Source organism: Calidris pugnax, unplaced genomic scaffold (genome assembly GCF_001431845.1).
Source record: "Calidris pugnax isolate Ruff unplaced genomic scaffold, ASM143184v1 scaffold178, whole genome shotgun sequence".
NCBI classification, from domain to species: domain Eukaryota; kingdom Metazoa; phylum Chordata; class Aves; order Charadriiformes; family Scolopacidae; genus Calidris; species Calidris pugnax.
Window position 1 is genome coordinate 3,053,443 of NW_015090986.1, and position 14,196 is coordinate 3,067,638.

General features: G+C 36.7%; 1 protein-coding gene across 3 annotated transcripts in view; it reads left to right on the plus strand.

Moving 5' to 3' along the window:
• Positions 1 to 14,196, plus strand: part of LOC106894931 (lysine-specific demethylase 4C-like) — a 215,556-nt gene that overhangs the window by 199,653 nt on the left and 1,707 nt on the right. For all 3 annotated transcript variants that reach the window (XM_014953965.1, XM_014953967.1, XM_014953966.1), the window contains 2 exons: positions 7,894 to 8,013; positions 11,834 to 11,926. In XM_014953965.1, coding sequence (XP_014809451.1) covers positions 7,894 to 8,013; positions 11,834 to 11,926 — 213 coding nt within the window. The remainder of the gene's footprint in view (positions 1 to 7,893; positions 8,014 to 11,833; positions 11,927 to 14,196) is intronic.

Genomic DNA, 14,196 nt, shown 5'->3' on the forward strand with positions numbered 1-14,196 from the left:
ACAACATATTTTACATAAATTCAAAGTATTTTTATACTATGCATTCTGTGATCCAAGGCTAAATTTGTTGAATTACAGCAACTATTCTGTTAATCTGGTGATTTCACTGAATTTATACCAATTCAAAACCAGAATTGCGCTCCTGGGAATCAGGCCTGCTCTTTCAAATGCTAATGCACTGTGCAAATTGCTGTTCCTGTTTAGATAAAATTCTGACTGTGGCAAATTAGCTACCACTCTCCTTTTCATTCAAATTGTCTTGGAACATATGAAACCTAATTCTGTGTTTCTAAAAATTTGCATTAAGTACTGTATACTATCAGCTCCCAAAAGAAAAACAGTTTGACAGTCTGTTGAGATCAGCGGTTGTTTTCAGAGAGTTTCCACAATTTGTTTCTCCACTTCCGCTTTAATGGTGTTGGTAGATATATTCACTGTTTGCAGCTGTGGTATGTTATTTATCGATGTGACAAGCTTTTCTAGATCAGGGGTGTTAGTTGTGAACATATTAGTCATCCTTCTTATGAAACAATCGCTGGTGAGCGTGACTGTGGAAGCTTAATCACCAGCACTCACATTGAAAGTTAACGCTAGCTGAAGTAGCGCAGAGGACTTGCATGAGGTGCCTTCACAGAATGGCTTTGGGGACATTGAAGCTCCATCCTCAGGACTGTTTAGAGGTACCTCTCCTGCTCTGCCACAGGAGCCTTTTTCCCTCCTGGGTCTGTACAGCAAGAGCTAACTCTTCCTGACAACATGGTCACCCTCAGCTTATTTCTGTACTCCTTCCCTTTCCAGCCACCTTCGGCTGGTGCCTGTCAGTACAGAGAGCACTCTCTCATGCTAGGTACCCTAGCAGCAATGAGGTAGGATAGTATATTTAACTGAGGTCCTAATTTAAGGCGAAAATATAGAAATGATTGGTGCAGTTCAACTAGAATCAGCAAGAGGACAATTTCTGTGCAAAAGCCCAATAATCAGGCTGGGATTTTTCCGACTTCTTCATGTTGTGATTCTGGGGACTAGAAATCCACTTGAAGTCTGATAAATGAAAATCAGATATAGCTAGCGTGTTTTGTCTGTGTTGTGAGAAGTAACTGTTAATTTTGTGATTAATACCAGAATGCTTATTTGCTATAAATTGAAATGAATGTTCTATGAATTGAATTTGCTGTGAATTTCAGTTCCTCCAAAATAGGGGGATAGAGGTGTTGCTTATTCAGTCTTGGAGACCATGCATGAATTTTAACTTATTTTTCAGAAACCATGGAATTTCTAACATAAAAGCCCAAATGAGTCAATATTATGGCTTGCTCCATGCAAATTGGGGTTAGCTACACTAATACTAAGGTCTGAGCCATTCTTATGGATCTAAACAATGCAGGGGATGACAGAAAATATGTCACTGTTTGATTTCAACAATATGTTTAAATTCACAACGAAACACAAACATGAGTGATAGTAAAAAAATATGTTGATAGCAGGGCCAGCTTTATTGCAATTACAAAGTCTGATTTAGCTCTAGTTCCTCCTTTTGGTATCTCTTTCTCTTTGATCTTTGAAACCTCAGGGCTAGATTATCAGTTTTCAGTCTTCCAGGAGGATTACAGTATTGTGCCATGGCCCCTGTGTATCAGGGATGGAACAATATGGAAAGGATCTGTATCAACAAGCATATTGCAGGGCTGAAGCCAGGCTGCTGCTTACCTCTGCCTTTTGCTGTTCCTTCTTGCCAAGCTGCCTGACAACAGCATAGTGGGATTCACAAGAATTCCCCGGTACAGAAAGCTGCAGCAGCACAACAAAATGGATTCTTACACAGTATCCCTGCAAAACTGCTGTTGGTTGATTGATTGGAATGTGTCTTCCTAGAGGGTTTTGATGTCATATGGTACAGAAATAATGAGTAACTTCAAAGGATGAAAAATATGTTCAGCTAAACTAAATGTTACAAATACTAGTTTTGAGCTTACATTTATATTGTCTTTAAACTGACATCATCTCTGGAAAAATAATGACAGTTGGCTTCTGTGTATATTTATACTATTCCTTTACTATTAAGTAAAATAATTTGTAGAATTTTTGTGTAGTTCATTCGGCCACTGTTACAGAACCATCCAGCAGAAATAGAAGTATGTGCTGTTTCACAAAACCTGTTGCAAGAGCCACACTTGGCCACTTTAGCCCTGTATTGTTTATGTCAATTATACCATCAATGGTATTTGACAACAATTTGAATAAATAATGAGTCATTTTGCACTTTGTTTTGGAAACAAAGCAAATCACTAAGTAAAACCCAAAAGTGTCAAGGAGATGCAGAAAGTTTTGCTTAGTAACAATGAGAAAAATACTGTAATTTGAATACAATTAAATAAACAAAAATATTTTGTTTTGAATACAGTCTAAACCATAGTGATTTGAAAAATAACAGAGCTCAGCACTGTGTCTGCCGATTAAACAATTCTTTCGGTGTTGAGGAAAACAAAATAGGAGTTTCTGAGATTGTTCATGGGATAGGGACTGCTCAGTTAGACACTGTCCTTAAGAAAGAGGTGCCAGCCTGATTATGTTTGCTGTCTTGGTTAACGCTAATGACAGTTTGACACTCCACGATGTGGATTTTGTAGAGACACCCTCATGGGAAATGGGTAAACAAATTTTGTGTGCATGGTAGATTTGAAAATTATTTAATAATTTCCAGAAGAATGAAATGGTTCAGAAAAGAAAGAGACTACTGTGCATGTCAAACAAATTACTTTAAATGATGCAAGATTATGAATGTAAACCTTAAGTTTGTAAAACAGCACAGCTATAAGGGAAAACATTCTGCTTAATTGGATGTATTAGCAGTGAATAAGAAAACTTCAAGAATGAACCACTTGCAGACAATATTCCCCCTTAGTACTCTATACTGTAGAATGATTTTTCTTCAATATCTTTCCAAGTTTTTGGCCTTACTTTTTTGTACATGCAAAAAGAAATCTCCATTCTCACAGTATTGTTATACACACACACATACAGATGAATGTTTTTGGTTTAGTGCTATGTTTAGGGAAATCTGGTCTCCAGTAATATTCATCAGCTGTAGAGGAGGGTCTTCAGACTGTTACTTAATGGACTGCAAATGTCTTACACCTCACACTGTTTCATTCTCCTCTTCCCTATTAAGCCCACTGTAGGAGCACAGCTGTGAGAACCTTGTTTAATAATCTCCCACAGAAAATATTCTGATCCGATCGAGATGGAGATTGATTTTCTTCATCCTAATAAGAGAAGTTCCACAGAATGCTCCTGCGAAACTGTGAGTGGGAGGCAAAAGCAGTTTTCAAAATAAGACATACTAGTCTAGGTTATCAATTGTGGGATCAAATCGGGGACCTTCATCATCACAACTCTTATATCTTCTCTTGAGTCAGGGTAGGAGCACATCATTAAAACAGTTATCAAGAGCCAGGTGATCTGATTAAGTGCCTCTCTGATTTAAACAAACAAGTATTGGCATTTTTCCATTTGAATTGTTTTCTAGCAACTGTTGGTTTTATACCTCCTCTAAGAGATGCCATATGGGCCACATTTTCCTCTTTTCAAACAAATTCTTGAGATAAAATGACAGAAGTTATTGCTATGATATTAAATACAATTTTAACCTTTATGACCATTACTTTAAGTTAAAGGAGTTAATTGGTCCCTTCTTCACCAGTCACGTTCCACATTCACCAAAGGCTGAATCAGATTTGTAAGAATATGATTCCATTTAAGCTCCTTAAAGATCAAACATTGAGCTGTAAGCTGACTGTTGAAAGGCAGAAGCTAATGAAAAACTTTTCCTGGTGCTAGACTCAGGAGGAATGAAGTGGTGGGGGTTTTGTATGTTCAGAATATTCAGTAATATTTTTGAGAGCTTTTTTCTTTTCATGTATTTAACCTGAAAAGATTTTTTTTAAAGTGTTATTAAATGATGTATTGTAGTCTCCACGTCTTTTTTGTTCAACTGCTGCCTTCCTCAACTGAGAAGAAATCTGTAAAAATGAAAACTTTTTGTTTTTCATTAAATTCTCAAATATTCTACTTTGGGCCTGCCAATAATTTCCTTTGTAAGATTTTCTCTCTATCTGAGTTTCTGTCAGACCAGAGTCTCTGTACATTACCATTGGCTGATATTTGTACTCACAGAATAATTTCATCCTTTCCTACTACAATTTTGACATGAAAGGCTACAGTATCCTTTCTATCATCAATTTAACTTGCAGACTTCTTTTAGCCAGTGCCTGAAGATATGAGCCAATTTAGCCATGTTGAATTCAAGGATTACACCACAGTTTTCTCTTTCCTCTGAATTCACTGAAGATGTTTGTTTTCAATGTGGCTCCTTTGCATCAAACCTAGAAGTCCAAGGCTCTTATATTCTTGTCATTTCCAAAACAATTGTTGAATTTGTAGTAGCGGAATTAATAACATAATTGACAGGCAAAACATTGTCAAAATAAAATGATGGGTCTCTGTTCTGGATAATAGTCTCAATAGTTCATAAGTTCATCTCAGACCAGAATATCTATATGTTTCAGCCTTGATTTAAGAAAGCCCTTGAACATATTTTTTTTAAACTTTTTAAAAATAAAGGTAACTTCTTCAGATGTCAGTGGCTATAGTCAAATTAGGTGAATCTTGCAACATTTGGCAGTTCCTGGATTCAACTACATGCTTCAGGTGCAGAATTCCTCTTTTTTCTTAGTGTGCCTCCACATTTGTTCCTAGTCTGTGTCAAACAAAACCACCCTGCCACTGCAACAGGATTTGTTACCTGAAAATGCTCTGCCCAGCCTTAATGAACCGAAGTATTGTTCAGCCTCTGTGGTAAAACCAAAGGAATATCAGAAGAGAAAAATAGCAAAAATATCTGCTTTATCTGTAGTGCTGTACACAAGGATTCCTTAGTGGCGGTATAGGAAAAAGAAAAAGTATTTTAGCATATTTTTCCAACATCTATTGCAAATGGATTACTTACTATTTTAGTTCATATAATGAATTCCAAAATGAATGTTTCTAAAACCAGAAAATACCACCTGTAATAAACAAAAAAAAAGCTTTGGAATTATTGTTATTTACAGGTTTTTTTCATAGAGAAACTTTTTTTAATGGCTGTAAAGCTAGAACTGGTGAGACTATATCTGGAGTGCTGTGTCCAGTTATGGGCTCACCTCTGCAGGAAAGATGGGGACATACAGGAGCAAATACTGTGAAAGGATATGAAGGTGATGAAGGGACTGGAGCATCTGTCATATGAGGAGAGGCTGAGAAACCCAGAACTGTTCAGCCTAGAGAATAGTAGACTCAGGGGGATCTTATGCAAGTGTATAAATCCCTGATGGGGGAAGTAAAGAAAATGGAGCCACATGCTTCTCAGTGGTGCAGAGTTACAGGATGAAAGACAATGGGTACCAACCAACCGAAATACAGGAAGTTCCTTAACGTGGAATTTTTCTTCAGTTAAGACTTTTTTACTGTGAGGCTTATCAAATGCTGGACTAGTTCTCCAGGGAGATGGTGAAGTGTTCACCCTTGGAGGTACTCAAACCCAACTGGACATATCCCTGAGCAACCTGCTGTAGCTGACCTTGCTTGGAGCTGGAACTCTGAGCTGTGAAACAGCTGGAATGTGAAACTGGACACTTAAGTGAATAGGCTTTTCAGTAAAGATAGGCATGATTTTGTCTATTTGTATGCAGAAGAAAATATACACTGTACAGGAAATTTATGTGGTTTATAAGCTGAATGTAGACTGATCCCACACTATATGTTATTTCCTGCGGGTGTGGGGGATGTTGAAGGATTGCCATATCTTGATGTCTGACTTTTTATGATATGACTGAGAAAAAGTGAGGTTGCATTTTTGTAATTTTATCAGTCCAAGAAATCATTCTGCAGGAGAAATTGGTAAGAAGTACTTTTGTTGTAAAAAGTCTCTAAAATGGTTATGTAATGTGAAAATAAAAGAGAGGAACTCTGGCAGAAATCAGCAAAAACTATTTAGCACAGGTTTCCCAAACATTGTTCCAAATACTAAGACAATGTTGTCATACATGAAGAGTGGGGTTGTTATTTGTCTACGTATTTGCATGAGACCTCTAATTTTCCATGTGAGCAGTTCCTTTAGCTAGCCTAGAGAAGCTGTGAGATGTTTTTCTTATGCAAGGTGCAAAGGGAACAATTCATGCTGGGCTTTTGTTCTTGGAAAATTGATGTTTGACTCGACATTGTTGATAGATGTTTTTATTTTCAGGAAACTTGCTATCCTCAGTGATACATGTTAAAAGTTCGTTCAAAACACTTAGCCAAGACTCCTATTTGTACTTCACATAAATAGCGGAAGTATGATAATGACAGTAAGCATCTTGACAGTCGTCACTGAGAAGAGAGCATTACAAATATGGTCTCATTTAATTTATGGTCAGAGCTGTGATAGTATTTAGCAATCCCTGTCCCCTGAGAAGTCATAATTATTCCACTGCTGGAAAGCAGGCAGCAGCCATGCTCTGCCCTTTCCCCTCTCTCCCTCCCTCTCCTGGAAATATCAGAAAAGGTAATACACTAATGCCACCTACTACCCCAAATATATGGTGAAGTTGAAAGATACATCTTTCTGTGTCTGTCACAGCAACCTTTGCCAGGCAAACATGCAGGGCATATTTTATACCTGTCCCCCTGGCACAGCACCCGAGGGATGACAGAGACAGTGTTGTCATGCAGGAAGATGTATTTCTGTGAAAATCCAGCTTTTCACTTCTGTTCTCATGCATTGAATCGAATTCATGGATTAAGATACATGTGATTAAAAACTGTTTATAAAGCCTGGATTTGGCTAGCGTGATGTTATAACATGAAAATGTCCCAGTAAGGATCACAGTGGTGCATTTTTGCTCCCACATTTTGAGTTTTTTGTAATGATGATCTTGGGCTTCTGTTGGAAGTAAGCTGTTAAGTAAAAGATAAAATATTTTTGTAAATTATTCTATATAAACTTTGAAACAGTAATAGTACTGCAGCAACCGTAGACAATGCCAGGTCCTGCAGGACCTTGTCACTGAGTCCTTGCACCTGAGTCCTTGGCATTATCTTTTCTCTTCCCAGTCTAGACCTCATGTATTGCCTCATGTGGGCAGCTGTTGTTATGGGTGTGTGGTCTGTGTGCTCTGCAAATGAGTCATTTAGGTCATACTGAGTTGTATGGGGCAAAAGAAACCATAACAAAGGTATGTTGCAACTAGCATAAACTGCTGCTCTGACATACTCAAGTCAGGCACAAAATTTGGGCAAAACACAGGGAAAAAAACTGCTTCATATCCTCTGAATAGAAAAATCCCACCTACTTCTTTGTAAGCATTTGGATTCTTTCAGTGTTTCTCCATCAGCTAAGTAAAGAACTCATTGGCATTCTCGCCGTTTATAGTTTGATCCATCAGAGTATGTTTCAGTCAGCAAAGTTAGCAACTAGCAAAAATATGCTGTGGTTAACAAAACATGAATTACTTGAATATGTAAAAGAGAAAGTGTTGCACATATGCAATTGCATTTTAGTGATCTTTATTTTCAATGTGTGATGCAAATTCATTTTGGGGGAAGTGTATCACAGTTGCTGGTAGCTGTCTGATTTTTGCATATGTTGCCTTAGCAGTGCAGCATCAAGCTGTAAAGAGAATGTTTCTTTGGTCAGTATTTCATTTTCATAAAGGCTAACAGTATCATCTGTTAGCCCATTAGCAGGATTATAAAACTTGAAACACACAAGATAATAAAACTCTTCCAATTACCAAGTTGTAAAAAGCAGCTTACTGGTAATTTCAAAGTGTAGTGGCTCACTCACTGATTTGAGAATCCATCCTTCTTTTTAAATAGAGCAGAGATTGCCTGAGGCTGGGCCCACCTGCAGAAGGAGAGGTTGTCCAAGTGAAGTGGCCTGATGGAAAACTGTATGGTGCAAAGTATCTGGGAACAAACACAGCTCACATGTATCAGGTGGGTGTCTGTATTTATTACCATGAGCTTGGTTTTCAGATGTCTTTATTGCAAATGGCTCATTCAACTCTAGCTTTTGACTGGCCAGCCGCAGCTTCAAACCAGCAGAATACTGGAGAGTGGACTCTTATTGTAACTGCTAATACATTTAAGCTAATAAATAAAGCTATCTAAACCATTAAGTGCTGTGCACTCTTTAGGAGTTGTGGTTTCACCTGCTCTTATAAAATCAAGAAAATGGGTTATCTCACAAGAACTCAGGTGAACAGTTAGAACATTAAGACTGAAAGATAACATTTGTTATTTTCTCAGGTTATTTGCTTTTATTTGATGTCAGGTAATTATACAATTAATGATATAAAATTAAGTATTGCTGTGTGACTGCAATGAACCTTAGGCATTTTATGGAAAGATGGAAGGGGGGGCAGTAAAAAGAAAAGCATAAATAGCCCTACTTTCACTTGTCTGAGGCACCTCTGAATTAATTAACACATAATCTAAGGAGTGTTTTATCCTTAGCAAAGGCAAAAGGGAACTGAACACTGCAGGCAAGACTAAAAAGCTGACTTCTGATTTCAGAGACACGGTAATTGTTTTTTTATGTGCTTGCCTTTGAGAAAAATCAGTCAGCAGCTTTGAGTACCCAAGTGAATGGTAGAAACTGCAATAAAACAATCACAATAATAATAGCACTTCTGAAAGAATGAGAATCTAGGTACATTTCATTTATATATATATAATCATTTTCACTTACATAACTCTTTTCATCTGAGGGCCTCACATTACTCTACAAAAATGGCAAATTTACTATTATATCTGTAGATAAATTAAGGCACAGTGAGGCTAAATGACTTGCTGCATTGACCTTCTAACTTTGCCGATGACTTGCAATCGAACTCAAATCCTCAAATGCCTGATCCCTTGAGCTAGTCTCTAAATCTTACCTCTTCCCTTATGTTTAACAGCTGTATTTTATTGTGAAGGTGAAAAGTTCTTTATAAAATATAAAGATTATTGTTCTATAGTAACATTAATCTTCAAATCATTTAATCTTCTAAACAGCTGGTCTTCTGAGGAATACTGTGAGGTAGAGTAGATGAATGTTGTTATCTTTCATATTTGAAGGAATCTGACATAGTCAAACAAACTTGTATGTCTTATTTTGGACCTCTTGGACAATATGATGAAATCAGTTTAGTTTAAGGAAAATGGATCAGTATGCGGAGGTTCAGTAAGGTTTGGAGTTCCTCAGCGTAACAGCCATGAGAGATTACAATAAACTGCCTTGTAACAACCCCTATCACAGGGGAAGCTGCAAAAAATTAAAGATTAGAGGTAGTCCAGATTGCACTTCCTAGGACTTTGGAGACAAGTGTTTAAGTCCAAAGGCTGGGAAAGGAGGCTGCCACAACGTGGCCACAAATTACAGAAAGTCTATTACATGGAGGGTGCAAAGCTAACTTCAAGAGACGTTAGCAATTCTTCCTCTGGTCCTTCTACACAACCTGTTTGATAGCTTGTAGGACCCATGCATAAATACACTCCATTCTTCTGGGTTGTGAGGTCTCTACTGCAGCCTTGAGATTATTTTACCAAATCTGTTAGGATGGGTATGACAGAAGGAAGGATTGAAAAGGACTCTGAAATAAACATTATGATCTAATAAGGTGGATCTGTTCTACCTGAATTTTCCTCAGCTTCATGAGACTTTTGTACCAGATGTGACAGTACTTATGTATGCAGGAGCTATGACACAAAACACCAGAATTCATGTCGTCATCCAGTTCAACATTCGCAACCCAGTACCCTACACAGTCCCTAAGCAGAGTTATACATGCCAAATGCAGCAGGTGTTCAAGTAAAATTGTTAATGTGGTCTATGTTAAATGTCTTAATAATTTTTGAAACTGATGTTCACTATTTATTTTTGAGCTTCATCTATGATGTTCTGATAAAAGAAAATCTCATGGAAAGAATAGCATACTACATAGACACAATACAGCAGTGGAAGTCCAAATAAAATAACTTGCTGGATAAAACTGATGATTTGAAATGTAGTATCTGAAGTCTGGATTAACTTACAGCTATTAGAGATGGTGAGGTTATGTTTTGCATGAATCATGATACCATTGAAAATCTTAGAAAAGCTGTTGTTGTGTTTGCAGTACAGTACAGCAAATTTATTTCCAGTGTGGTATGCTGAATTATAGCTGAAGAACTTCCAGTTACTCTTCACTGTAAATGTTCAATATATTTCATACTGTAAATGTGCCAGATTCTGTGGTTTAATGCAGTTGCTTGCTGCTGTACACTACCAGTAAAAACAAAAAGATTGCCCTTTCAGGGGCAGGTGGTTTTCTGATCTCATGGAGCTGGCAGAGTTCATTCCCTACCCAGTTCTTTCACCAGTGGTGCAAAAAACATTATTACCAACTCTATTATTCAAAAGCATATTATCAAATATGTTGTGCAATAAGAAGCAAGAATAGCAGAAAGACTGTTCGTGCATCCTAGGGAAAAATACATAAATTTATGTAATTTTATTAAACAAGCTTAAGCAAAATTGATTTTTAAGTTCCTCTAACATATTCCTAACAGGCTATACTTATAGGGTTAGTGACAGCAACAGAGAGGAGCAAGGATGATTTTTGTGACTTTACTGTCCATCTGTGCTCTGTGTATTTTAAATACATCCCAGATCTGTGCGTCCCTGTTACATTGCTGTAATTTTTTTTTAAAAGAAGTTAATGGTTTATAGATCTGTAGCCTGACTTTTGAGAATGGATGTACTATATCAGATTTTTCAGCTGTTCACAATTAATCTGACATAGTCATGGCAAGGTTTCAATTCGAACATGCAAACCCCACTCTGTTTACTAGTTCAAATACACGATTTTTCAGATATATCTGTGATAATACTTTTGATAAGTTAATGTTTTCCTATGTATGAATTTGGGCTTATTCTTCCAACCTAAGTCTGGTTTTTTTTGTTGTCATTTATAAGCTCTCATTAAGTCACCTAAGGATGTGGTATGGGACTTCTTTTAAGTTTATACCAAACTTTAAAGTACAGTTTCTGTGGAACTAAAACTGCAATCATAGATAATAGCTGAAATTCACAATTGTTAGATGAAGTATTAAAAAAAATATCAGCAGCTACTGAAAAGACTTAAATGCTTCAAAGCCTCAGCATTTTAACATTCCCAACACCTAGTTACATTTCCTTTCTCATTTTCTGCTAACGGGGTTCATGTTGGATTAAATCTAAACCTAAGCATGATAAAGCTTTTCATCTTCTGAACAGAGCATTTTAAAGAAATTCCATCAGATTCAATAAAATTCTGTTAACTGTTATTTCCTTAGTTGTCACTCATACTTTCCTTTGACATGGTCTTCCTCAACCTTGAAGCACAGGATGTTAAAATTAATTTTTTTATTTATTAGAAGCAAGTAAAAAAAAAAAAAAGAGGCAAATAAAAATGACATGAAGACATTTTAATATGTCACTTCTACAACATAACGTTGTCTGTGTTGTTACTGCTTGGCATTCCTAATCTAATAAATTTTACTTTATGTGTCAGTGTTGATTTTGAAAGCTCTTTGCTTAGATATTATTTTCAAGTTATGTATGTGTTGCAGTTCCTAAGAAATAACAGTTTTTATGTTTTATCCTAATTTTACATTCCTAAAATAGCTAATAGAATATTTGTATGTAAGTCTTATGTGTTTGCACATATGTTTTTGTTTGGAGACATTCCCAGAAACTTCCTGCAAGAGTTAAATTATTATTTTATTTTTAAATATCCATTTTTTCAATTAGGTTGAATTTGAAGATGGTTCTCAAATAGTAATGAAGAGAGAAGAGATCTATACACTAGATGAAGAGCTTCCTAAGAGAGTAAAAGCACGTTTTGTGAGTATTTGCTGATGATAACTTTATAGTATATGTATGCCCAAAATGCCAGTAACACCATCTGTACCTTTATTCTGGATTTTCAATTTCAACTGGACAAATATTTTCTGAAGGCTGTACTAGTATGACTAGCTAAATCAGCACAATTAGCACAAGTGTCTATTTGCTAGTGAGAATGGTTAGTTGTTCTTCCGGTACAGGTAAATGCTGATGTCAAAGATAATGCTTTTCTCTTAAAAGGGACATCTTGGTAGATCATCTGTCAGATCCTTAATTATCAAGTTAGTAAAATTTTTAAAGTGCCAGTCGTTCTGTTCTGTCCGTATGCTTATAACATGTAGATGTTATTAAAAACTTTCCAAGTTCTCAGAGCTTTTTGATTTTAAAAGCCCTGAAATTAATAAAAATGTAATTAGCTTTTTCTAAGAAACAAAGTAGCTGATCAGAGCTCACTAATATAATTGGCAGGACTCATCAGCATTTCGCTAATCTTTGGTTTGAATCTTTACCGTATTTTTTTAGTTTCCTGCAATTTCAAACAACATCCACCAGCTAGTCGTTTATATCATAAATATAAGAAGTTCCACCTAAACATGAGAAGGAACTTCTTTACTTTGACAGTGGCAGAGCACTGGAACTTGCTGCCCAGGGAGGTGGTGGAGTCTCCTTCTCTGGAGACATTCAAAACCCGCCTGGACAAGATCCTGTACAACCTGCTCTGGGTGGACCTGCTGTTGCAGGGGGGGTGGACTAGATGATCTCCAGAGGTCCTTTCCAACCCCATGTGATTCTATGATATGTATGCCAAGTGGGAACGTGCTGAGGTTCATAAAGAGCATGTCAGTGGAGACAAGGTGACTGCCGTTACCTGTCTTTGTTATTAATGCTAAATATTGTGTCAACTAAGAACGCCATATTCTTCTCATGTCCATGTCCTATTCTTAAACTGTTTGTTTAAAACTGCATTGCAAGTATTGCAACCTAAAAGTTAGGTTTCCTAAGATGTAAAACCAAAGCATAAAGATGCAAAAATCTTATCATAATTGAGAACAAAGAGTAATTCACTGATCTGAATAAAAATTTCCCTCTTATCTGAATAATACTTTCAGTGAAGCTTTGAAGAGAGCAGTATACAGTATATTTTTCATTGCTGCAGGGAGGTGGGCACATACACGTAACCTGTTCACACCTCTGTTATGTGACATTATTAGCTGATTCTTGAGAGCTGGGTGTGAGGAGTTGTAAGGGAATGATGTCTAGAGTTGATCCTGCAGGCATACATCAGATGGGATGAGTTTGGTGGGCTAATGTAGCATCGCATGGAGAGGCAGCTGAAGAAGGTTTCAGCCTGGCTTTCCTTTGCTATGCTTCTTGCCACATGCAGCTGGCATCATCATTATTATCATCATTTCCTTTCATCCAGTTATCAGCAGCCAATCCAACACTGATGTTGTATATTTCAGAAGCTAGAGGTGTGTCAAAGGAAATGGTGGGCATCATGTGTGACAGGAACAGTAAAGCTGGGAATGGAATAGAGATACAGAAACGTGAGGCTGTCAGCCTGCTGAGGAGGTGTTCACCAGCAGTGTGTCCTGTTTTACTGAAGGAATAGAGTAAGATTAGGACAGCTCTTTCTAATGGGAGGTGCAGTGATCCAGTATTCTTGGCTAGACACCTTTTTGTCAATGTATTTGGGATAAATGCACACATCTTTCAGTGTCCTGACCACCTTGGGTTAAGAGAGATGTCTTGAAAAATGTTAGTGAACCATCTGGTTATATTCAATGGGATTTTTCATTATACTCAGAAGGCATTCCATTACTGTTTTTTGTTTTAGAGACTACGTGTCAAAAGTATTTATAATAAAGTGCATGTTCTGTAGAATGTAAACTATTGCATTTCTTAAAGGATAACAATACAAGCATAGTCGGGTTTATTCTACTCTTTTTAAAATGGAGTTGGTATAGAATTTTTTTTTTTTTTTTTTTTTTTTTTTTTTTTTTTTTTTTTTTTTTTTTTTTTTTTTTTTTTTTTTTTTTGCATTTGACACCGTTAACTTCACTGGGAGTTAAGTATAGGTTAAAAATATCACATTTGCATTTGTTCAGCTAAATAAAACAAATCATGGCCTGTGCTCAGACCTTTGCATGATTTCTTACTATTGCCTCAAATTCTATAAATATGTAGCTTAGTCTTCAGGTTATGATCAGCACCTCCTTCCCTTCCTCATGTTGAAGACAGTGCAAGTTAAAGACACCTTACGGTATTGT